The sequence below is a fragment of the Aotus nancymaae genome, unplaced genomic scaffold (assembly GCF_030222135.1).
Source record: "Aotus nancymaae isolate 86718 unplaced genomic scaffold, 86718_ANA_hifiasm-v0.15.2.pri h1tg000028l, whole genome shotgun sequence".
Lineage (NCBI taxonomy): Eukaryota > Metazoa > Chordata > Mammalia > Primates > Aotidae > Aotus > Aotus nancymaae.
In genome coordinates, this window is record NW_026988441.1 from 3,427,966 (window position 1) to 3,454,792 (window position 26,827).

The 26,827-nt window shown below is 43.9% G+C and overlaps 2 protein-coding genes across 7 annotated transcripts; one reads left to right on the forward strand and one right to left on the reverse strand.

Annotated features, from left to right (window-relative positions):
• Positions 1-3,931: 3,931 nt before the first annotated feature.
• Positions 3,932-26,827, reverse strand: ZNF610 (zinc finger protein 610). 6 transcript variants are annotated; one of them, XR_010344214.1, is made up of 6 exons: positions 26,591-26,827; positions 16,802-16,883; positions 14,643-14,769; positions 13,704-13,832; positions 5,919-7,136; positions 4,865-4,919 (listed from the first exon to the last, which is right to left on the reverse strand). XR_010344214.1 is itself a non-coding variant. In XM_064380945.1 (5 exons), the coding sequence occupies exons 2-5, from the start codon at positions 16,862-16,864 to the stop codon at positions 6,055-6,057; spliced, it is 1,401 nt and encodes a 466-aa protein (XP_064237015.1). In that variant the 5' UTR covers positions 16,865-16,883; positions 26,591-26,827; the 3' UTR covers positions 3,932-6,054. The 6 variants fall into 6 exon arrangements, 5 of the variants coding, with proteins under 5 accessions (XP_064237015.1, XP_064237017.1, XP_064237018.1 ...); XM_064380945.1 differs by having other exon boundaries at positions 3,932-7,136; XM_064380947.1 differs by lacking the exon at positions 26,591-26,827 and having other exon boundaries at positions 3,932-7,136; positions 16,802-20,714.
• Positions 19,451-19,831, forward strand: LOC105724014 (large ribosomal subunit protein eL31-like). The gene has a single exon (XM_064380762.1). It carries the CDS (start codon positions 19,451-19,453, stop codon positions 19,829-19,831), a length of 381 nt encoding a protein of 126 aa, XP_064236832.1.

Here is a 26,827-nt window from a genome sequence, read left to right on the forward strand (position 1 = left end):
CTCAAGCCTGTAATCCCAGCACTTTGGGAGGCCGAGGCGGGTGGATCACGAGGTCGAGAGATCGAGACCATCCTGGTCAACATTGTGAAACCCCGTCTCTACTAATACAAAAAAAAAATTAGCTGGGCATGGTGGTGCGTGCCTGTAATCCCAGCTACTCAGGAGGCTGAGGCAGGAGAATTGCCTGAACCCAGGAGGCGGAGGTTGCGGTGAGCCGAGATCGCGCCATTGCACTCCAGCCTGGGTAACAAGAGCGAGACTCCGTCTCAAAAAAAAAAAAAAAAAAAAAAAAGAGACATTTGGGTTGCTGACCCATCTTGGCTGTTGTGAATAATCCCACAATGATTATAGAAGTCCAGCTCAACTAATGAGATCAGTATTAGCATGGTACCAAAAGTAAACAAAGACATTAGCAGAAATAAAAAAGGTGACTGAAAATTAAGTGGTACCAAAACTAGACAAACGTACTTTCAAGGAAAAAATGGTGACTGAAAGCTAAGTCCTTCATGAATAAAGACACAGAAACTCTTAACAAGGTATCAGCAGGAGAAATCCACCACTTAAACTAGACTTTTCATTTCCTCCCTTTTTTCTCTTCCTCTTTCCTTCCTCACTCCTCCCCTCTCTCCTCAAAAAAATAAACTAGGTAGGATAGAAGTATATATTCTGTTGTTTACCATTTTTATCCCTGGTGAGAACAAAGGCTGGGGTAAAATACAGTCTCTGCATTTACTGAGTAAAAGAATGACACGGAGTGACACTAACACACCCTCTGGCATAGGCTTCGCTTGGGGGGATGGGTGTGTTGAGGGTTCCATCCCCCAAAATGCAGGCTATGCCAGAGGGCGTGCTAGTGTTCATGGGATGTGCCAGTGTTCTTCAGATGGTCTCCACTGTGAGTGAGGGGGAGCTGAGCAGGAGCAGTAACCTGCTTTTCCAGTAAGAGTCTAAACTCTGCAGAAAGAGAAGTTTCTACGCTGCCAAGATCCCTCCACAGAGAAAAGGTCCTGGGGTTAAAGATTTCTCACTTGTGGAACGGGCACGGTGGCTCACGCCTGTAATCCCAGCACTTCAGGAGGCCAAGGCGGGCAGATTATGAGGTCAAGAGTTTGAGACCAGACTGGCCAACATGGTGAAACCCCGTCTCTACTAAGAACACAAAAATTAGCCAGGCATGGTGGCATGTGCCTGTAATCCCAGCTACTCGGGAGGCTGAGGCAGAATAATTGCTTGAACCCAGGAGGCAGAGGTTGCAGTGAGCCGAGATTGCACCACTGCACTCCAGCCTGGGTAAGAGAGCAAGACTCTGTCTCGAATAAAAAAAAAAAGATTTCTCACTTGGCAATGATGTTGGCTTGAATATTATTCATAGATCTAAATCCTTGGGTCTTGGGTGAGGCCAACTGATAGTGCAACTGCAAGAAGTGAAAGTCTGAGCAGAGCAGCGGAAAGGAAGGTCAAAGAGCTGAGGGAGGCGTAAAGGAGAGGCACAAAAAGATAAACCACTTCTCTTCCTCAATCACACAACTAAGTCAGCTTTGCCTTTCCAGAGAAGACAATGGGGAAGGACGGAAGTGTGCGCAGGGAGAGTGGATGCTGGGTGGAGAGCAAAGGCCTTCGCCTAAACGTAATCCTGTAGCTCATCCCATTTACCATACCAGCTGCTGAGCACGGGGGGCACTCAGTGAGGCTGAAAAGAACGTTTGCTTTCTACAGCTTTCTGAGCCTCCCAGCCATAATTAAAGCTGTAACTCTCAGTCTGTTCCTAGAAACCAGAGGCCGCTCGTCTCAGAAGAAATAGCCATTTTCCACATTTATATTAAAACATGTTGTCCCTCAGCTTCCTTGAGACATACTCCAGAATGAACAGTGAGTCAATAAAAAAAATTAAGAATTATAAAACTAAAACTTTTTTAAAACAAATGAAAATACAAATGCATCCCACAAAAGCCTCGTGGAGATCGATCTGCTTACCTCGACCTCCCAAACTGCTGGGATTACTGGTGTGAGCCACCGCACCCAGCCTAATCATTTAAAATTTAATGTTCTGTCCAAACTGGGTTGTGAGAGGAATAAATCAATCAATATATAACGTTTAACCAATATTAACATGATAAAAAGAAAAAATCGTAGGATTCTATAAAGTGATGCAGAAAAAAATTTGACAAAATCCAACACTCATTTATAATATAAACTTTCAAAGAAATAAAGAGAGCCAAACTTTCTTACCTTAATAAAGAACAGCTGCAAACTTTAAAGAAGACCTCAAAATTTCTGGTTAAAAAAAAACTTAATGTTTCACAATAGAGACTGAGAATACGGCAAGTTACTCTTCTGAACACAGTATTAGGCACTGTAGCCAGTGAAATAAAGGAAGAAAGACATATAAATATAAGACCAGAGGCCGGGGGCGGTGGCTCACGCCTATAATCCCAGCACTTCGTGAGGCCAAGGCGGGTGGATCACGAGGTCAAGAGATCAAGACCATCCTGGTCAACATGTTGAAACCCCGTCTCTACTAAAAATACAAAAATTAGCTGGGCATGGTGGTGTGCACCTGTAGTCTCAGCCACTCGGGAGGCTGAGGCAGGAGAATTGCTTGAACCCAGGAGGCGGAGGTTGCGGTGAGCCGAGATTGTGCCATTGCACTCCAGTCTGGGTAACAACAGCGAAACTCTGTCTCAAAAAAAAAAAAAAGACCAGAAAGGAAGGTATAATAGAATATCCATTATCAGAATATGTGATAATTATGATAGAATGAATAATGTCCTTCCAAATGATGTCCATATCTCCATCCACATAGTCTGGGTTACTTTATGTGTTAAGAGTTTGCAAATGTGATCACTTAAGGATCTTCAGATGAAAGTTTGCCCTGGTTTCTCTGATAAAATGATATGATCACAAGGGTCAGTATAAAAAGGATGCAGGGGCTGGGCGCAGTGGCTCACACCTGTAATCTCAGCACTTTGGGAGGCAAAGGCAGCTGGATCCCTGAGGTCAGGAGTTCTAGACCGGCCTGGCCAACATGGTGAAACCCTGTCTCTACTAAACAAAAATTAACAGGGCCTGGTATTGGGTGCCTGTAATCTGAGTTACTTGGGAGGCTGAGGCAGGAGAATTGCTTGAACCTGGGAGGCGGAGATTGCAGTGAGCCAAGATCATACCACTGCACTCCAGCCTGGGCAACAAGAGCAAAACTCCATCTCAAAGAAGAAAAAAAATACAATAAAAAAGGTTGAAGAAAAGTGTCAGTCTAACAAAACATTCACAGGACTTTTATGTTAAAAGTACAAAATCCTGATGAAAAAAGACACCCAATAGACACATATATAACATCCATTTATTGGAAGACTCAACAGTGTGAAATTACCCTACACTGACACATGGGATTAATATATTTCCTATGAAGGCATTTTGTAGATAACTGACAAGATTATCCAATATGATGAAAGGCCAAAAAAAAAAAAAAAAAAAAAAAAAACCCAAAAGCCAGAATATCCAGAATATCTGAAAAGAAGAAAGGGCTGGAATCACTTCAGATGATTTGACGTCTTCAATAGAGTAAAAATATTCTTTTTCATATTGACATTAAACGTAGTCTGTATCTGCCATTGTCTTATGGGATACTCATGTCAAATTTTTTTTTTTTGAGACAGTCTCACTGTCCCCCAGGCTGGAGTGCAGTTGCACAATCACAGCTCACTGACTGCAGCCTGGACCTCCTGGGATCAAGTGATCCTCCCACCTCAGCCTCCCAAGTACCTGGGACTACAGGGGCATGCCACCATGCTGTCTCATGTCACAAAATTTTGTCTCCAAACAACACCCTCATTTATCTGTCCCCTAAAGTTTTCACCAGAGAAAAACAAAGAAGAAATGTGTTAAACATTGAATTTGGATGCAACGTATGAAAAAAATGTAAAAATATATATACATACAAAAAAATATAATTTTATTACAATTGAAAGTGAACCATGGAATATATTGCATAATACCATAATCTGAAAATGACATATCCATAGCTTTTGGAAAAATGCTCTTGTAAAATTATATTTATTGTATAATAAATATAGATGACACAATTGTTATTTATTGGGTAATATATTATAGAATTATGTCAAATTCTATAATTAGGTATTATAAAATTATATGCTAAGTCATATTTATTATAAACACTTCCACACAATGATTTCCACACAATGATTTTCATTGAACTACTGTAAAAAAAAAAAAAAAAAAAAAAAAACCTTAGGTAATTTTACTAAACTCTATTTCACAAGCATTTTCAACAATGATATTGTGCAATGAGACCTGTATCTGTATCTGTAAAAGGAATATAAGATGTTACCATGAAGAAAATTGGGGTTACGTCCTAACCAAGCTGGCAGGAGTTTCAAGAGGAAATATTCAGTGTTGTAACAGAGTTGACTGCATTTTCTGATGTCTGAACACTAACGCCTTTTACACCTCTGCACTCCCTCTTCCTATCATGTGGATCTGGTGAAATCGTAATAAAGCCCCAGTGCCCACTCCTTTGGAACCAACTGGAATTTCAAACAAGTGGGCACCCCCACCTCAGCCCTACCCTTTAGCAATCATGACACCCCAAGCCAGTCACCTGTCTCACTTTTCTGAAGCCACTTTTGGACCGGGTGGGAAAGTACACCCTGCTTTCCCCGAACGCCTCGTTACACAATGAACACCCTCAGACTATGTCAGCGCATGGCGTCATCGTTCTCAATATCCAAGCCAAACCTTAGGGAGACTTAAACGAGTTCCAGAAGAGTGGTCAAAAGTTCACATTACCGGCCGGGCATGGTGGCTCACACCTGTAATCCAAACACTTTGGAGGCTAAGGCGGGTGGATCACCTGCGGTCGGGAGTTCAAGACCAGCCTGACGAACATGGTGAAACCCCATCTTTAAAAAAAAAAAAAAAAAGTTCACATTACCAAAAAACTTGCGAGGGTGACTCTATGAAGTTTCTAGTTAACGTACCAAAACAAAATTCTCTACGTGCTTAGACTTCAAAGATGGATGAACATTAATATTTTCAAATTACGTCACTGAGTACAGGTACAAAAAGAAATTATGTTACAGCATTTTTACCCCCAAGCCCATACTTTGTTTCATATTTGTTGTATTACTATTTATTTTTGCTGCATGAAAATGAAGGTGCACACCATGGGTCTTATTTGGTACACAAGAAAGAGGCAATAGAAATATAATACAGGGCATGCTCATTAACAGTGGTGTACGTGTGAGGGCGTACAAGGTTGAAATTGCACTGCTATTCACAAACTGATTTTCACTTTACCCACGTAAGCATCCTACTCCAGAGTACAAAGAACAACTCAAGTACTACATGTAATTACTCAAAATCATACTTACCTAAGTATGTGCACCCAGAAGTGTATGTTGTCTCTCACACACACACACTCTCTCACACATACACATACACACACTCACACACACATACACACTCACTCACACACACACACACACACACACACACACAGTTCTGGCTGCTTCAACCTTAAAATCCTAACGGGACATTATTCTGTGCTATAAATTATCCTCCTGAGGTAAGATTAAACGATGTTGGTAAAAAGGATGTATTCATTCACACTAAGAAAAATTTAAACTAGGCTGGGCACGGTGGTTCACACCTGTAATCCCAGTGCCTCCCGGGTTCAAGTGATGTGCGTCTCTCAAGTAGCTGGCATTACAGGCATGTGCCACTGCCTGTATTTTTAGCACAGACGGAGTTTTCCCATGTTGGCCAGGCTGGTCTCCAACTCCTGACCTCATGATCCGCCCGCCTCGGCCTCCCAAACTACTGGGATTACATGTGTGAGCCATCGTGCCCAGCTCTGTTCTCTCTTTATATATTATTTATATATATGTTATTAGCTTTACATTTGTAAGGTTTCCTTTCAGGGTGGATCAACAGATGGGTAATAAGGCTTGAATGCAAGGTAAATTCTTTGCCACATTTTACGATATTTGTAAGGTTTTCCTCCTGAGTCTTCCACTGTTGTGCTAGGTATGAATTTTAACTAAAGACTCTGTCACATTCATTCATCTGGAAGGTACGCAGCGAATTCCCTCCAGTGTGAATTTTCCGATGTCGTGCAAGGTGTGGATTTTGACTGAAGACCTTGCCACATGCATTACACCTGTAAGGTCTCTCTCCAGTATGAATTCTCTGATGGTTGCTTAGGTATAATTTGCGCCCAAAGACCTTGTCGCATTCATTACATTTGTAAGGTTTCTCTCCAGTATGGATGAGCAGGTGGGCCATAAGGCCCGAACGCTTGCGAAATGCTCTTCCACATTCATCACATTTATAAGGCTTCTCTGTACTATGAGTTATTTGATGTCGTGCAAGGTATGAAAGCAGACTAAAGACCTTGCCACATTCGTTACATTTATAAGGTTTTTCTGCAGTGTGACTTCTCTGATGATTGGTGAGAGAAAATTTGTGCCTAAAATTCTTGCCACACTCATTACACTTATAAGGTTTCTCTCCAGTATGGATTACAAGATGGGTAGTAAGTCCTGAACACTCTCTAAATGCTTTGCCACATTCGTGACATTTGTGAGGCTTCTCTCCAGTATGAATTCTTTGATGTCGAGCAAGGTTTGAATTGCGATTAAACACTTTGTCACATTCACTACATTTGTAAGGCTTCTGTCCAGTATGAATTCTCCAATGTTCTACAAGGTGTGAATTGCGGCTAAAGACCTTGCCACATTCAGTACATTTGTAAGGTTTATCTGCAGTATGGATTACTTGATGGTTAGTAAGGCTTGCAGACATTCTAAAGACTTCGCCATCTTCACATTCACAAGATTTTCCTCTAATGTATACTTTGTCTTCTTGTGGGAGTAATGGGAAATCAATAAAATCATTTCTATATTTATTAAAAATGTGTGTTGCGAAACTAGAAGAAATATTTTGAAGTGGTGAAACTGAGGAACTATAGTTTGTAAAGTTTTCACCTTGATTACTTCCGTAGATTTTCCTTCCAGCTTGAAACAGCTGCAATTCAGACAGATGTGACTCAAGGGTTAATCCAAGGTGATTTTTAATAGGCTTATTTCCTGCATTGCTTCTTAATATACAGCTCCTCCCTGGAAAAGCAAGGAAGAATAGAACATGAACCCATGATTCTGGCATGTTTACAGCCTGGTAGAGGGGCTGGAATCTGTCTCACCCAACTCAGACACTAGAAGTATCGGTATACGTTGTGTGTCACATTGTGAGAGCTGAAAACACGAGGGGGTGACGTGATGCACTGGAGCCGTGGGGAATCTGCAGGACTGAACAAAGCATTTAGAGAGTGTTCAGGACTTACTACCCATATTGTAATCCATACTGGAGAGAATCTGAAGGATTACGGGTGACTTTGAGAAAGATAAAGGGCAGAGACATAGAACAGAATCTGAAAGCTTCTCAGAAAAGGCAGGGACGAGCCCCTTAGAGAAAATAAGACGTTTAAGAGCAGTTGTATGGACATTAGTAATAGTGTAATATATGCATAAAGCTAGGAAAGACACACCCCCAGAAAAGGACTGAGGTGTCCCCACACTCTCTACAACAGGCTACTTGGGAAAGGTTTCCCTGTGCACAATTCTTACATAAAAGAACTGAAAGAAGTGGTTTAGTTTTACCAAACCTAAAATAAGAGGTACGAGGCCTACAAAAAGATGGGGAAATACGGCTAAAAGGACAAAATAATAATAAATAAATGTATAAATCTTAAGAAACCAAACCTAAAAACATGGAATCTTGTGAATTACTTGAAGAATACCTAAAGCAAATGCTTTAAGATGTTTAATGAGGCTGGGTGTGGTGGCTCATGCCTGTAATCTCAGTATTTTGGGAGGCTGAGGCATGAGGACTGTGTGAGTGCAGGAGTTCAGGAGCAGCCTGGGTGACACAGCAAGACCTCATCTCTACTAAAAGTCAAAAAATCCAGCTGAGCATATGGGCATGTGCCTGTAATCCCAGCTGCTAAGGAACAGACAAGTAAGTGAATCAGGAAAACAAAACATCATAATATGGAGAATATCACGCAGAAGAAAAACTATTTTTTCTTTTTCTTCTTTTTTTTTTCCAAAATGACAGAGGTTGTATACATCAGTAAATTAAACTAATTAAAAAAAAACAAACATTCTGCCAGGCGCAGTGGCTCACACCTGTAATCCCAACACCATGAGAGGCCAAGGTAGGTGGATCACCTGAGGTCAGGAGTTCGAGACCAGCCTGGCCAACATGGTGAAACCCCATCTCTACTAAAAATACAAAAATTATGCAGGCATGGTGGCAGGCACCTGTAATCCTAGCTACTTGGGAGGCTGAGGCAGGAGAATTGCTTGAACCAAGGAGTTGGAGGTTGCAGTGAGCCAAGATTGCAACACTGCATTCCAGCCTGGGCAACAAGAGCAAAACTCCATCTTAAAAAACAGAAAACAAAACCAAATATTCTAGAGCTGAAATACAATGAAGGAAAACTTTACTAGCGGTTTCAACAGCAGACTAAATAAGACACAGAGATGAATGAGTAAACTTAGGATGCACAAAATATCAGCTATAAAAAACAAGAAAGAAAAAATGACAAAGAAAAACACACAAACCTCAACATTTTGGGATGCTGTCAAACAGAACAATGTATAAACTATTGGAGGTTCATAAGAAGACAGAGGACCCCTGTCTTTTGCGATTCAAGTAATAATGCAATTCAAGTAATAATGTCCAGACCAGGCACAGTGGCTCATACTTGTAATCCCAGCACTTTAGGAGGTCGAGGCGGGTGGATCACTTGAGGCTAGGAGTTCGAGATCTGCCTGGCCGACATGGTGAAACCCTCTCTCTACTAAAAGTACAAAAACTAGCCAGGCGTGCTGGGTCACACCTGTAATTCCAGCTACTTCAGTGGCTAAGGCACAAAAATCACTTAAACCTGAGAGAGGCAGATTGCTGTGAGCCGAGACTGTGCCACTTCACTCCATCCTGGGTGACAGAGTGAGACCCTGTCGGAAAGGAAAGGAAAAGGAAAAGGAAAGGAAGGAAAAGAGAGAAATAATGTCTAAAACACCCCACATTTGAGGAGACAACTGGATGTACAAATTCCAGAAGTTTGGCCATTCCTTTTTTTTTTTTGAGACGGAGTTTTGCTCGTTACCCAGGCTGGAGTGCAATGGCGCGATCTCGGCTCACCGCAACCTCCGCCTCCTGGGTTCAAGCAATTCTCCTGCCTCAGCCTCCCAAGTAGCTGGGATCAGAGGCACGTGCCACCATGCCCAGCTAATTTTTTGTATTTTTAGTAGAGACGGGGTTTCACCATGTTGACCAGCATGGTCTCGATCTCTTGACCTCGTGATCCACCCGCCTTGGCCTCCCAAAGTGCTGGGATTACAGGCGTGAGCCACCGCGCCCGGCAAGTTTGGCCATTCTAACTAAAATTAACCACAGGACATTCACAGAAAGACACATTACAAATAAATTATCAAAAGGCAAAGAGAAAGATACAACCTGGACAGCAGGAACAAAAAAGAGACTTCTAATATATAAGAGAACTGCATGAGACTATGTGCATTTTCCAGCAGAAAACTTGCAGGCTAGATCGCCGCGAGATGATATGTTGAAAGCGCTTAAAGAACAAAAAGTACGGCTGGGCATGACGGCTCACACCTGTAATCCTAGCACTTTGGGAGGCTAAGGCAGATGGATGACCTGAGGTTAGGAGTTCAAGACAAGTCTGGTGAACATGGTGAAACCTTGTCTCTGCTGAAAACACAAAAATTAGCTGGGCATGGGGGCGCACACTTGTAATCCCACCTACTCAGGAGGCTGAAATGGGAGAATCACTTGAATCTGGGAGTTGGAGGGGGGCAGAGGTTGCAGTGAGCCAAGATTCTGCCACTGCACTCCAGCCTGGGCGACAGAGCAAGACTACTTCTCAAAAAAACAAACACACACATGCAAAAAAAAAAACCAAGAATATTATATTAAGCAAAACTCGCTTGCAAAAACAAAGGAGAAATTTAGATGTTCCTGAATAAAGAAGAGCTGAGGAAGGTCATTGGTACTTTCGAACTGTCCCGCAAGAAATGCTAAAGGGAATCCTTCAAAAGGAAATAAAAGAACCCCAGACAGTACCTCTAACCCAAATGAAAATATAAAGTTCTCCTTAAAGATCAATAAATGATTCAAATACAGAACATATATCCTGAGAGTGACACTGTATGAAAAAATATTTTTTTTAAACAAAAACCAAAAAATAATGCATTAGGGTACTTTTCATTTGTAATTTTACTTTTCTTTCCTAGCATTTCAAAGGCAAAATTATTTAAAAAGAACTACAAAAGTGTTAATGGGAACATAACATATGCAGAAGGAATTTCTGCCACAGTAACAAAGCCTACAGCTATAATGTAGTGCTGACTGTAGTAATCAGAGTTAAGCCATTAACATTGTAAAATAATGTTTTATTGTTACAACGTTTTATGCAACTTTAACTGAAATCAAAAATGGAAATGAGACGGGACTCAGAGCACGTCATTATAAAAAACCAACAAAATACAAAAGCAGGGAATAAGGGCAAAATGAAGGAGAAAAAAATCTACAAGATGGTACAAGATCTACAGATAAAAAAAAAGAAAAAAAAACTACAGAGCAATATTCCTCATCAAGCAAATGCAAATATCCACAACAAAATGCTAGCAAGCGTATTAGCAGTATATTAAAATGGATCACACACTATGATCATGTAAAATTTAGTCCCAGAATGCAAGGATATTGCAACTTAGGAACACAAAAACAGAATACAAACAAAAACTCACTTGAGAAAAAACATTTGAGAACATCAGCAACTACTGATGATAGAAACATTACAAGTTAGGAATATGAGGAATCTACTTAACATAATAGAGGCCATATACAAAAAGCCAAAAGGTGGCCGGGCGCGGTGGCTCACGCCTGTAATCCCAGCACTTTGGGAGGCCACGGCCGGCAGATCATGAGGTCAGAAGATTGAGACCATCCTGGAGACTGGTGAAACCCCATCTCTACTAAAATAGAAAAAATTAGCTGAGTGTGGTGGCACACGCCTGTAGTCCCAGCTACTCGGGAGGCTGAGGCAGGAGAATCACTTGAACCCGAGAGGTAGAGGTTGCAGTGAGCTGAGACTGTGCCACTGCGCTCCAGCCTGGTGACAGAGGAAGACTCCGTTTAAAAAAAAAAAAGGTAACATCATACTGAGTGTTCAAATAATGAAGGCTTTCCCTTCATAATTAGGAAAATAAAGCAGAAAGCCCCCCTTGCATTATTTCTATTCATAATGTAACTGTCCGCTGGTTTCCGGGAGCCCCCATGTGGTGTTATGATACACATATCCACAGTTCCTGGCTCATAACTCCCATAGCCTTTGCTACAGTCTTCTGTTATAATACTGGGTATGGTAGGCCCTGGGGCAGAACTCAAGAAACACAACCTCTCCAACCTTCCCCTGCCCTCCTCTCACCTGCCCCAAGGCAGGACTCTCATCTTCCCCAACCTTTCTGACTATAGGTCTTAAGACCTTGCCAGAGAGCGTCCTGCTTTATGTCTAGGGGAAAGAATGCTGACAAAGGGCCAGGCGTGGTGGCTCACGCCTGTAATCCCAGCACTCTGGGAGGCTGAGGAGGGTGGATCAGGAGGTCAGGAGTTTGAGACCAGCCTGGCCAACATAGTGAAACCCTGTCTCTACTAAAAATACAAAAAAAAAAATCAGCTGGGGGTGGTGGCGGGCACCTGTAATCCCAGCTACTCAGCAGGCTGAGGCAGGAGAATCACTTGAACCCGGGCAGCAGAGGTTGCAGTGAGCCAAGATCGCATCACTGCACTCTGGCCTGGCAGACAGTGCAAGACTCCATCTCAAAAAAAAAAAAAATATGGAAATGTCTTTATATGCTACAAAATGGATGAACCTGAAAGAAGCTATGCTAAGTGAAATAAGCCATTCATACAAAGACAAAAAGACACAGAATGAAGTTACATAATGTAATAAAGCTTCCATAGAAACCTAAAAGGTCTGGGTTCAGAGACGTTCTGGACACTGAACACACCGACGCTGACAGGAAGGTGAGCAGGAACTCACACACGTGCCAGGAGGGTGGCACAAGCCAACTCTAGGGAACAGAAGCTCTTGTGCTTCAGACCCTTCCAGACCTGACCCTATGTTCTTTCCATCTGTTAATTTCTCCTTATCAATTGATTTGGAATAAGGTCTCGCTCTGTGTCACCCAGGCTGCAGTGCAGCGGTGTGATCATAGCTCACTGCAGCCTTAAGCTCCTGGGCTCAAGCAGTCCTCCTGAGTAGCTGGGACGACAAGGCATGAACTACCATGCCTGGCTAATTTTTTAATTTTTTGTAGAGATAAGGTCTTACTATGTTGCTGGTCTCAGACTCCTGGGATCAAGTAATCCACTCGCCTCAGACTCCAAAAATTTTTAGGTTACAGATATGAGCCACCACACTGGGCCTGGATCCTTTAAAATATGCTGTGTAATAAACCCTGTAAACATTACATATGTATTACCATGAGCTCTGTGAATCACTCTAGCTAATTAATCAAACCCAAAGAGAGAAGACCAACTTTTGAAGCTGTCTGGTCAAAAGTTCCAGAGGCCTGGACTTGTGACTGGTGTCTGAAAGGGGGCAGTGTTGAAGACTGAGCCCTAGACCTGTGGGATGTGACGTGCTCTAGGTACACAGCATCGGAAGAGAACTGAAGGGCAGCCTGCGAGTATCCACTGCAGAGCTGACTGCTTACTTACTGGTAGAGGAAAAAGCTCACACTTGGTCACAGGAGTTTTCTGTGTTTACTGTTGTGTGGTGCAAGACCAGACAGAGGAAGACATGCTCTGAGTTTGTTCCTCAGTCTTAAATAACAAATTATGGCAAGTCATGTAATGGTATTTCTTAGATTCAGACGGCAACAATTGTAAAACAGCATATTCTTAAGGTACAAAAAATTTCCATATTATACACTATAATAAACTTAACTGGCAAAAGTGTTGTTTAATAGTAGCTACTAAGTCAGATAAAACAAAGGAAAGTAAATATTTAAACTCCTATTCAAAAATTTCTAGCATGTGTATAGGTTTTAGGGAATCTCCTGCTGAGGCCTACCCTGTGCCGTAAAAAACACAAACTCGGCCGGGCGTAGTGGCTCACGTCTGTAATCCCAGCACTTTGGGAGGCTGAGGCAGGCAGATCACTTGAGGTCTGGAGTTTGAGACCAGCCTGGACAACATGGTGAAATCCCTTCTCTACTAAAAATACAAAAATTAGCTGGGTGTGGTGGCACATGCTCGTACTCCCAGCCACTGGGGAGGCTGAAGCACGAGAATCGCTTGAACCTGGGAGGCGGAAGTTACAGTGAGCCGAGATCACACCACTGCACTCCAGCCTGCGTAACAGAGCAAGACTACATCTCAAAAAACAATTGTATGGCTTTGCAAGGTACAGTGGCTGTAATTCTACCACTTTGGGAGGCCAAGGCAGGAGGATTGCTTGAGTCTAGCTAGGGGTTTGAGGCTGCAGTGAGCTATGACTGCCACTGTACTCCAGCCCGGGTGATAGTGCAACACGCTGTCTCAAAAGATAAAAAAATAAAAACCGTGGCTTCCACTCTGCCCATCCGAGCTCTTACCTGTGTTCACACTTCTGATACATTCCCTTCCATCTTGAATTTTTACTATTTTAACTTCGCCCTGCAGAGTCGAGGGCTCTCTCCTTTGCTCCAACATGGAGATAATACTTAGGTCAGGAAGACAGATTCCTGTTTATAAAAAGAAAGAACGAAGATGTGCTGGGGCATCTCCAAAACCCAAGCCCTAGGTTTAGGTAAGAGAGGATATTGCAAATAGATCAAGAATAATATTGCAGCCGGGCACAGTGGCTCGCACCTGTAATCCCAGCACTTTGAAAGGCCGAGGTAGGTGGATCATGATGTCAGAAGTTTGAGACCAGCCGGGGCAACATAGTGAAACCCCATCTCTATTAAAAATACAAAAAATTCAGTCTGCTTGACACCGTAATTTAAAAAATTTTTTTAAAAAAAAGGAAGAAGAAGAAAACACACACACACACACAAAAAAACTACAAACATTAGTCCGGGGTGCTGGCACAGGCCTGTAGTCCTAGCTACTCGGGAGGCTGAGGTAGAAGAATCGCTTATACCCGGGAGGTGGAAGTTGCAGTGAGCCAAGACCATGCCATTGTCTCAAGAAAAAAAGAAAGAAAGAAAAATATTTCACAAGTTCACCCACAGACTGCCTCCTTCTGAATGCGTAGGGAGTACTGTAATATGCAGCCATTGAGATCTCTTCCAAGAACCACTGATTTGTGAGCACAGGGGAGAAAAGAAAGAACTGGTCATCTGGCGCCACCATGACGTATCACAAAGGGGGCAGAACATCTGAAGAAGGGAGACATCTCAAGTCCAGAGAGCATAACAGAGCTTTGCATTTCCGAGTCAACAAGGTTTCTAACTCAGTTAAGCAATTTAGGGGCTCCCAAAAGGCACACAAGAGAAAATGCAAAGCTGGCTTAGAGCAGATCCCTGCTTCCGAAGGGACATCGTCCTCACCCAGGGAGACCAGGTTCCTGTAGTTCTCCAGCATTACGTCCCTGTACAGAGCCTGCTGTGCAGGGTCCAGGCATCTCCACTCCTCCTGGGAGAATTCTATGGCCACATCCATGAATGTCAAGTGTCCCTAAAATGATGACCACACTGTTTGCAACACTAAACATGTATAAATTGTACTCAATTTAGTTTATAAACATTTTTTAATATTAAGCCATTAAAAATGGCAGATCATTAAAACATAGAAACTTTGACTCCTATCTCTAATAAATATCCACATTTCAAAATATAAACATAGTATTTTTAAAAATTCAGATGGGCTTTTACTAGGTTGCCCAGAAAGACCCCAAACTCCTGAGTTCAAGGGAAGCGTTTAATCCTTCTGCCCCTGCCTCCCATGAAGGTGGGATTATAGGCATACACCACTAACCCTGGCCTATAAATACACTTTTGTCCAATAAAATTTACCTATGTAGGTATTAGCAAAGGCCCAATGGAGTTTACTGATTTATCTTGCTAATAAAGCAGTGACATATGACAGAAAATTTAAGAATATAATACACTGATTTAACAAATAGGCCAGGCATTCCTGTAATTCCAGCACTTTGGGAGGCCGAGGGGAGTGGATCACCTGAGGTCTAGAGTTCGAGACCAGCCTGATCAACATGGTGAAAATCCCAAATAAAAAAAAAATTAGCCATGCATGGTGGCAGGTGCCTATAATCCCAGCTACTCTGGAGGTTGAGGCAGGAGAATCACTTGAACCCAGGAGGCGAAGGTTGCAGTGAGCCAAGATTGCACCATTGTACTCTAGCCTGGGCAATGAGAGTGAACCTCCATCTCAAAAGACAAACAAACGAACAAAGGTCATAGAAAATATCTCAGCAGCACATAGCTTAAGAAATTACTAGATAATTAATACTCAGGCCAAGAATGAAACTGGAAAAAACATCATGATATTAAACAAGAAGATCTCGAAAAACATCATCATCAGCAGTAAACATGGGATCCATTTCTTCTAATTTAAGGCAAGGAAAAGGCCCTGGTCTGTGCTGCAGACAATCACCATCGCACAGGAGGCCTGAGCAGGGACCAGAAGCAGAGGAAAAAAAACAGAAAAAAAAAAAGTGGGGGTAGGAGGCAGGAAAAAGCAGGATCTGTTAGAACTAACGAATGACAGGCCTGTAACCAAAACAGAATGCCATTTTAGCATATTAACTAATACAAGGCCGGGCACAGTGGCTCACACCTACAATCCCAGCGATTTGGGAGGCCAAGAGGGCAGATCACAAGGTCAGCAGATCGAGATCATCCTGGCTAACACGGTGAAACTCCATCTTTACTAAAAACATAAAAATTAGGCAGGCTTCATGGCACACACCTATAATCCCAGCTACTCAGGAGGCTGAGGCAGGAGAATCTCCTGAGCCCAGGAGGTGGAGGTTGCACTGAGCTGAGATTGTGCTGCTGCACTCCAGCCTGGGTGACAAGTGCAAAACTCCATCTCAAAAAATAATAACAATAACAATAATTGGTGGAACGAGAATGAATATAATTTCTACCTCTTTAACCTCTTTAAAAACTCTGCTCCAATCTCTGAGCAAAACTACAGCTTTCTTCACTAACACAGATGCTGTACAAGATTCCCTGCAGGAACACCAGTCTCCATGGGAGGGACGTTCTGAGACAGAAGAGAGAGCGTCCTCCCTGAACCAGGCCAGAAACAAAGACAGGTGTTTACTTCAAAAGTAGTAAAAATCAGAAAAGATTTCTCCTTCTTGAACTCCTTTTCCAGAATTTACCAGGTACTCATGCACATTAATATGTGACTTCCACATGCAGCTTCTCTACTCCTGGTCCGCAGACAGCTGAAAGTGCATCCAGATGTGGCCTCTACATAAACCCTGCCGCCCAACAGCTCTCACACCACGGGGCCCACACCCCATCTCCATCCTCATCTGGGGGTGAGTCCTTCCCAGGACCACGTCCAGTGCAGCCTCTTCCCAAGTGCATGTCACTGGGTCACAGGAGATGGAATCTAAATCAGATGAGAGGGACTGAGGGAAGGCATGGGTGAGTGCCAGCAAAGGTGTCAGGCTGAATGCTTCAGGCATTTCAGAAAGAAAAAGAAATAGAACAATCCACCAAGAATATCACTTTACCTGAGGAAGAGCCATCCCTGACTCCTTTTCTTTCCTCTTCTGGGCTTCTTCATCACATAGCATGACTGTCCAGAAGTCAATCCTAAATGTCAAAAATATGCTGATTACTGCTCAGAATCAACACATTCCCCTTCCTGTGCCACAACCACACACACAGGTCAGACTTCACCCTGTGGAAAGGTGTCCTTGGCTGCCCACTGCACCAGAGTCCCCTTCCTGTGCCACAGCCACACACACAGGTCAGACCTCACCCTGTGGAAAGGTGTCCTCCGCTGCCCACTGCACCAGAGTCCCCTTCCTGTGCCACAACCACACACACAGGTCAGACCTCACCCTGTGGAAAGGTGTCCTCCGCTGCCCACTGCACCAGAGTCCCCTTCCTGTGCCACAGCCACACACACAGGTCAGAGCTCACCCTGTGGAAAGGTGTCCTCCGCTGCCCACTGCACCAGAGTTGATGCAGGGACAAGAAACTCCTACAGGAAGAGCAACTAGTGAAGATTTTACTATTTTCTTCAGGACTTGCTCCCCTCCTGGAGATGCCCCCACACATGCTGCAGCAGTGGGGAGCTGGGCTGGACTGAGCTGCCCCATTCAGGACACAGACTCAGCCCTGATCAAACCCCATGCAGAGCACAGCCTCCCTACCCTCTCTGTGGATCCCAGGTTCATGTAATCCCTCACAAATGGAGGACAGAGAGCCTTGGTGCTCAGTGCCAGATACACAACACAGTGGAATCCCCTTATCCATGAGGGGTATGTTCCAACATGCCCAGTGGATACCCAGAACCTCAAACAGGACTGAACTCTATTTACTGCACTTAAATTATGCGCGTGACAGCTTCTCATTGACATATCCAAATTGCCAGCATCAATATCCAGGTACTTGGGTGATACTGTTAAGTAAAATAATGGTTAATTAAACAAAAGGCCTGAGATACCCCAAAAGTTAGACCAGATCAAAAAGAAAACTATTTTTTTTTTGAGACAAAGTTTCATTCCTGTTGCCCAGGCTGGAGGGCAACAGAGTGATCTTGGCTCACTGCAACCTCCACTTCCTGGGTTCAAATGATTCTCCTGTCTCAGCCTCCCGAGTAGCTGGAATTAAAGATGCCCGCCACCTTGCCTGGCTAATTTTTGTATTTTTAGTAGAGATGGTGTTTCACTGTGTTGCCCAGGCTGGTCTTGAACTCCTGACCTCAGGTGAACTATGTCCCTTGGCCTCCCAAAGTGCTGGGAATACAGGCGTAAGCCACCACACCCAGCCAAAAGAAGACTATTAACTGACTAATGGGCAGATAGAGTCTACAGTCGGCCTTTAGTATTTCTAGGGTCCAAATCTAGGGATTCAACAAATAACAGACTGAATTAACTACGGGAAAAAAAAAAAAAAAAAAAGAGCCGGGCGCAGTGACTCAAAGGCTCACACTGGTAATCCCAGCTGTCTGGGAGGCTGAGTGGGGTGAATCACGAGGTCAGGAGTTCGAGACCTGCCTGACCAACATGGTGAAACCCCATCTCTACTAAAAACTACAAAAATTAGCCAGGCGTGAAAGCGCGCCTATAATCCCAGCTACTCAGGAGGCTGAGGCAGGAGAACTGTTTGAACCCAGGAGGCGGAGGTTGTGGTGAGCCGAGATCGTACCACTGCACTCTAGCCTAGATGACAGAGAGAGACTCTGTCTCAAAAAACAAAACAAAAAAAATCAAGTAATAGAAGAAAACAACAAAGTATAACAACTATTTATATAGCATTTGTAAATTTCATTAATCCATTATAAGTAATCCATTATAAGTTTCATTAATCTATTATAAGCAATCAAGAGATGATTTGAAGTATATGGGAGGATGTGTGCAGTTTAAATGCAAATATAGTCATGCATTGCTTAGTAACGGGACCTGTTTTGAGGAATGTATTTTCAGACCATTTCATTATTAACTGCACTTACATAAGCCATGACGGTATAGCCTACCACACATTAGAGTATATGGTGTAACCTATTGTTAAAAATCTATACATCATGTTATGTACTGAATACTACAGCCAACTGTGACACAATGGTATGTACTTGTAAATAAAAACATGTCTCAACATAGAAAAGGAACAGTCATAATACGATATAAATGTTTAAAAAATGGTACATCTGTATAGGGCACTTCCCATGAATGGAGCTTGCAGGGCTAGGAATTGCCCTGGATCAGTCAGTGAGTCTGTGAGGACGGAATGTGATGGCCTAGGACACAACTGTGTACTGCTGTAGATTTTACAAATACTGAATACCCAGCCACGTGTGGTGCTCTACACTAATAATCGCAGCGCGTTTGGAGAACGAGGCAAGCAGACTGCTTGAGCCCAGAAGTTCGAGACCAGTTTGCGCAACATGGCGAGACTCCTGTGCCTACGAAAAACAAATACAAAAATAAGTTGAGGAATGGTGGAGCACACCTCTAATCCCCGCTAACCAGGAGGCTGTGGTGGGATGATCCTCTGAATGCAGGAGGCTGAGGCTGCAGTGAGCCAGGATCACACCACTGCACTCCAGCCCGGGCGGCAGTGTGAAAGCCTGTCTCACAAATAAATACATACGTTCTTCTGTATAAGAGCTAAAAAATAAAAATACAGTTCCTTTCCACCTCGGAAATGACAGAATGGCTCCTGCAAAGAAGGGTGGCGAGAAGAAAAAGGGCCGTTCTGCCATCAACCAGGTGGTGACCGGAGGATACACCACCAACATTCACAAGCGCATCCATGGAGTGGGCTTCAAGAGGCATGCCCCTCGGGCGCTCAGAGAGATTCGGAAATTTGCCATGAAGGAGATGGGAACTCCAGATGTGCGCATTGATACCAGGCTCAACAAAGCTGTCTGGGCCAAAGGAATAAGGAATGTCCCATACCGAATCCGTGTGCGGTTGTCCAGAAAACGTAATGAGGATGAAGATTCACCAAATAAGCTCTATACTTTGGTTACCTATGTACCTGTTACCACTTTCAAAAATCTACAGTCAATGTGGATGAGAACTAATCGCTGATCGTCGTCAAATACATCAAATAAACTTAAAAAATTGAAAAAATAAATAAATAAATAAATAAAATAAAAATACATACATACATACATACTTACTGTATATTTAGGCTATACTAACATATTTTTCTCAATAACAAATTAATCTTAGCTTACCGTCAATTTTTAACTTTATAAACTTCTAAATTTAACTTTTTGACTTTTACAATAACATTTAGCTTAAAACAGACATTGTATAGCTGTACAAAAATATTTTGTCTTTTAAAATTTATTTTTCCCTCGATCTTTTTTAAAATGAAATATTAAAAAAGTATTTTTCTCATTTAAAATTTATTTTCCCCTTTTAAACTTCTTTGTCAAAAACCAGGACACAAACACATACATCAGCCTATGCCTACACAGGACCAGGATCGTCAATGTCACTGTCTTCCAGTGCCACATCCTGTCCCACTGGAAGGTCCTCAGGGGCAATAACATGTACGGAGCTGTCATCTCCTGGGATGACAATGCCTTCTTCCGGACACCTCTTGAAGAACGTGCCTGAGGCTCTCCTAGCTGAGGAGGCACTCTTTTCAGAAATACGTCTGTACCTGGAATCTCAAAGTCAGCTGATCAGGAAACAAGAGAGAGAGGAAGAAAAATATCCATAGCAGTTTGCTTGCTTATTTTTTCTTCCTAAATGTTCTTTTGAGCAGATAATGAACCATGAACTTTCCTATTAATAAACACCTTTTGGGGTTGGGCGCGGTAGTCCACGCCTGTAATCCCAGAACTTTGGGAGGCTGAGGCAGGCAGATCACACAAGGCTAGGAGTTCGAGACTAGCCTGGCCGAAATGGTGAAATGTCACCTCTACTAAAAATACAAACATTAGCTGGGCGTAGTGGCAGGTGCCTGTAATCCCAGCTACTCAAGAGGCTGAGGCAGGAGAATGGCTTGAACCCAGGAGGCGGAAGTTGCAGTGAGCCGAGATCGCGCCACTGCACTCCAGCCTGGGGGACAGAGCAAAACTGTCTCAAAATAAATACGTAATTATAAATAAACACCTTTTGGTGTTGAAGTTCATGTTTCCAAACTTTTTAAGAAGCTTGTTGAGGTCTGTACACATTTCTACACATTTCTGCTAAACCCTCCACTGTGAACGTTCTTGGATTTTTTTTTTTTTTTTTTTTTTTTGAGACGGAGTTTCACTCTTGTTACCCAGGCTGGAGTGCAATGGCGCGATCTCGGCTCACCGCAACCTCCGCCTCCCGGTTTCAGGCAATTCTCCTGCCTCAGCCTCCTGAGTAGCTGGGATTACAGGCACGCACCACCATGCCCAGCTAATTTTTTGTATTTTTAGTAGCGACGGGTTTTCACCATGTTGACCAGGATGGTCTCCATCTCTTGACCTCGTGATTCACCCGCCTCGGCCTCCCAAAGTGCTGGGATTACAGGCGTGAGCCACCGCGCCCGGCCCGGATTTTTTTTCTCTTCTCCTTCACTTTCCTATCCTCTTACCTCTTCTTCAGCTACGTGTTCTTGTTCTTGTATCAGTTCCAACAACTTACCCGCTCATTTCTCATGAACCCCCTCTGGGACCATTGCAATGTCATCCTCACCCACACCCAGGTTAAAGCTGGCTGGTAACAACTTAGGTTTGTTTACACCAGCATCACCACAGACACAAGGAATGCACTGGACTATGACGTCATGACTGCTCTGAGGTAGCCAGGCAACAGGAATTTTTCAGCTCCAGTGTAACTTTACGGAACCACCATCATAGATGTGATTGTTGACCAAAATGTCATTATGCAGTGTATGACAACTTTATGTAAGGGACTCGAAGATCACCTGATTTTGGAATCGTCAGGGGTTGTGGAAGTAATCCCTTTGATATTGACGGATGACTGTATGGCCTAGACATACTGGAAAAACAGATGATTCAATTCCTGGGCAAATTACAGTGGGACTGGCCGGGTGCAGTGGCTCTCATCTATAATCCTAGCACTTTGGGAAGCCAACGTAGGCAGACTGGCTGAGCTCAGAAGTTCAAGACCAGCCTGGGCAACATCGTGAAACTCCATCTCTATGAAAAATAAAAAAAACTAGCAGGATGTGGTGATGCATGCCTGTAATCCCAGCTACTCAGGAGGCTGAGGCAGGAGAATCGCTTGAACCTAGGAGGTGGAGGTTGCAGTGAGCCGAGATCATGCCACTGTACTCCAGCCTAGGCAACGGAACGAGTCTCTGTTTCAAAAAAAAAAAATTTTTACAAATTGTATTAAGCCTGGTGCAGGGGCTCATCCCTTTAATTCCAGAGTTTTGGGAGCACAGAAGAGGGGCACTTTCTAGAGAAAGAAATGTAGTTAATGTAATATTTTTTGTTTTAAAGATAGAAGAATAGAAGGAAAATAAAACTTTTATTTTGTGTAGGAATGTATTTGAATGAATGATGCCTCCATCTGGGTACATTTTGGGAGGCTGAGGTGGGAACATCACTTGAGCTCAGGAGTTTTAAACCAGTCTGGGCAACGTAGCAAGACTCCAACTCTACTCAAAATATTAGCATGGCACAGTGGCACACACCTGTAGTCCCAGCCACTTGGGTGGCTGAGATGGGAGAATCGATTGGGCCCAGGAAATTGAGACTAGCCTAGGCAACACAGCAAGATCCCGACCCTACAAAAAACAAATATTAGAGGCAAACTAGCATGCACCTGTAGTCCCAATATTTGGAAAGCTAAGGTGGGAGAATTGTGAGCCCAGGAGGTCCAGGCTGCAGTGAGCTGTGATCACGCCACTGCACTCCAACCCGGAAGACAGAGCCAGACCCTGTCTCAAACATAAACAGACCAGGCCGGACATGGTGGCTCATGCCTGTAAACCCAGTACTTTGGCAAGCCGACGTGGGTGGATCATAAGGTCAAGAGATCGAGACCATCCTGGCCAACATGGCGAAAACCCGTGTCTACTAAATATACAAAAATTAGCTGGGCGTAGTGGCGTGTGCCTGTAATCCCAGCTACTTGGGAGGCTGAGGCAGGAAAATTGCTTGAACCTGGGAGGCAGAGGTTGCAGTGAGCCAAGATGATGCCACTGCACTCCAGCCTGGAGACAGAGGGAGACTCCATCTCGATAAATAAATAAAAATAGTATCCAGGCATAGTGGCGCATGCCTGCAGTCCTATTTAGGAGACTGAGGCAGGAGGATCACTTGAGCCTAGGAGTTCGAGGTTACAGTGAGCTATGATTGCCTCGCTGCACTCCAGCCTGTGCAAAAGAGGGAGACCTCATCCCTTATAAAATAAATAATTAATTAAAAATAAATTTAGAAACAGATAGGTCACTGGTGACTCAGATAAAGGAGCACTGGAATGGTGGATGTGATGACTTGATTCGACGGAGTCAACAAGAACTGGAAGCAAGAATTGAAGACAGGCTATAAACAAGATTTCAGTGTACTGTGCTCTAAAATAGAGCGTGCAAGAGGGGTACTTCTGGGCAGAAATGTAGTAAATACAGTATTTTTTGTTTTAAAGATTGAAGAAAGGAAAGAAGGCTTTAGTGAGTATGTGAGTGTGTGTGTTTTAATGGACAGTATCTCCATTTCAGAATGCTGATCAAAATAATTTTCCTGGCTCACACCTGTAATCCCAGCATTTTGGGAGGCTGAGGCAGGTGGATCACCTGAGGTCAGGAGTTCAAGACCAGCCTGACCAACATGGTGAAACCTCGTCTCTACTAAAAATACACAAATCAGCCAGGCGTGGTGGCACACCCCTGTAGTCCCAGCTACTTGGGAGGCTGAGGCAGGAGAATCACTTGAACCTGGGGGCAGAGGTTGCAGTGTGCTGAGACTGCACCACTGCACTCCAGCCTGGCGACAGAGCAAGACTGCATCTCAAAAAAATTAAAATAAAAAATAATTTCCAAGACAAAAAATTTAATAACACCTTAGAGGAAGCACATTATCCCACTCTGAGACTGTGAGTGGGGCTGGCACATAGTGGACAATCTCAGGACCAGCAGCAGCCAGGAGCAGAGAGAGATCATTCCCCGTCACTACTCAGTAGCTATCACAGGCCCTGAGGCAAGTGGATGGGCCATGTCTCTTCCCTTTACTGGTTGAGGTAAGAAAAAAACCAAACTGTTTTTACTACACTCATATTCAGCACAGAATACTACGCCTCTTGTTACCAAAATGCGTGTTTTCCCCCATGGCTGAGACGGAGTGTCACTGTTGCCTAGGCTGGAATGCAGTGGTGCAGTCTTGGCTCACCGCAATCTCCGCCTCCTGGGTTCAAGCGATTCTCCTGCCTCAGCCTCCCAAGAAACTGGGATTAGAGGTACATGCCATCGTGTCTAGCTAATTTTTGTAGTTTTAGTAGAGACAAGGTTTTGTCACGTTGGCCAGGCTGATCTCGAACTCCTGACCTCAAATGATCCGCCGACCTCAGCCTCCCAAAGTGTTGGGATTACAGATGTGAGCCACCGCGTCCAGTCCACGCTGACCAGTTCTGTGGTAAACTCATAGTTGTGTATCCCACAAGTTAACTCAATTTTGATACTGTCTACCTGGAGGCAGGCAAAGATTCCACAAGTTAAAGATGCAGTCCCACAAGACCGCCCCTCAGTTTAGATGTAGATAAAAAGTACAGGCCGGGTGTGGTGGCTCACACCTGTAATCCCAGCATCAAGGCGGGCCGGATCACTTGAGGTCAGGAGTTTGAATTTTTGTTTTGTTTTGTTTTTGTTTTTGTTTTTTTAAGACAGAGTTTCGCTCATTATCCAGGCTGGAGGGCAATGGCGCGATCTCGGCTCACCGCAACCTCCGCCTCCTGGGTTCAAGCAATTCTCCTGCCTCAGCCTCCCAAGGAGCTGGGACTACAGGCGCGGGCCACCATGCCCAGCTAATTTTTGTATTTTTAGTAGAGACGGGGTTTCACCATGTTGACCAGGATGGTCTCGATCTCTTGACCTCTTGATCCACCCGCCTCAGCCTCCCAAAGTGCTGGGATTACAGGCGTGAGCCACTATGCCTGGTCGAGGTCAGGAGTTTGAGACCATCTGGCCAACATGGTGAAACCTCGTCTCTATTTTTTAAAAATAAATAAATAAATAAATAAAGCATGGTTTCTGGCCGGGCGCAGTGGCTCACTCCTGTAATACCAGCACTTTGGGAGGCCGAGGCGGGTGGACCACCTAAGGCTGGGAGTTTGAGACTAGGCTGACCAACATGGAGAAACCCCATCTTTACTAAAAATACAAAATTAGCCAGGTGTGGTGGCACATGCCTGTAATATCAGCTACTGGGGAAGCTGAGGCAGGAGAATCGCTTGAACCCGGGAGGCAGAGGTTGTGGTGAGCTGAGATATTGTGCCATTGTAGTCCAGCCTGGGCAACAAGAACAAAATCATGGTTTCCAAGAGCATCTGCTTTGTTTTGAGACAGAGTCTCGTTGTCGCCCAGGCTACAGTGCAGTGGCGTGACCCCTGGTTCACTGCAACCTCCACCTCTTGGGATCAAGAGATTCTTGTGCCTCAGTCAAGTAGCTCGGACCACAGGCACACACTACCATGCCAAGCTAATTTTTGTATTTTTAGTAGAGATGGGTTTTCAGCATGTTGGCCAGGCTGGTCATGAACTCCTGACCTTAAGTGATCTGCCCACCTTGGCTTCCCAAAGTGCTGGAATTACAGGCGAGAGCCACTATGCCTGGTCCAAAAGCCCCTCATTTTGATTAGTTTACTAGGAAGGCTCTTCCATCTGGCTGTTCATCTGTATCCTCTGTAATATTGTTTGTAACAAAGGGATGAAATTAAGCAAAAAATTTCCCTGAGTTCTGTGAACCACTCTAGCAAATTCACAAAATGTGAGCAAAATTCCCCAGTTTATAGTTGGTTGATTGGTCACAAGGCTGTGGTCCCAACCCAGGACTTGCAAGTGGCACTTGAAGTGGGAGCAGTCTTGTGGAACGGAGCCCTCAACCTGTAGAATCTGATACTAACTCCACATGGAGAGTGTTAAGTGTGAAATTGAGTTAAATTACAGAACACCCAGGTGGTGTCTGATGAATTGCTTGTTGGTGGGAGATAATCCCCACACATTTTTGTGACCAGAGAGGTGGCATTCTGTGTTGGGTGTTCACTATTGTGGTGATCGTAAGAGTAGGAAAAACACTTTCGTTTTCCCTTCTATCTTACACAATCACCTACACCTGAATGAGGCAAGTCACTGACCTCTGGCTGGATAGGGATTGTGAATGGAAGCTAACCTGTGATCCCAAAAATTACAAAATGCACTTGCCTTATAGGCAGGAACTTTGCAAGTCTCATCTTCATCTGCATTTTTAAAATAAATTTTATATTTATAAGATTACAATGAGAGAAATCGGTATATCACTCCTTAATCGTAATATTCAACCAACTCATCACTCACCTGCTCTCAGGGTTCCCATCTCGTCATGAGTATGTTTCCCTCCCTCACTGTGCACCTCTCTCTCATTCTCACCTGCTTTCTCCTGCCTTTCTTCACTTCATTTTTCCCCCAGGCATTGGCTCATTTTCCTGACCCTCTCCTATCCTGTTGTTTCTCCCCCTCTTACCCTCTGTTCCTTCTCTTCCACGTGTTCTGCTCCATTATGGCAATTTGTTTTACTCCTAGTTCCTCTTGGTGTCCCATCTTTGCCCCCAATTTCCATAAACGGCTGCCTGTTTCTTGCCCTCCCTATCTTGGCTTCCTCTCTGCTCTCTCTGCGGAAATAAGTCTTGAAAATCCGTGTTTACCTGGCCCAAGGCAGAAGGACCGGGGACGGGACCCGTCGCCGAGCGACTATAACACACTAGGAAGCGACCGTCGGACTCTCACGGAGACGCCTGAATTTACACGGGGTGAATGGAGATGGGGGATTTCAAGGTCTTTGTCGGCCCTCAGATCCCCGGTACAGAAGAGCGAGAGCGCTGGGAATCTCAGACCGACTCTAAACAAAGGGAAACCGACGCGCTACGTCGTGACCTTCGACC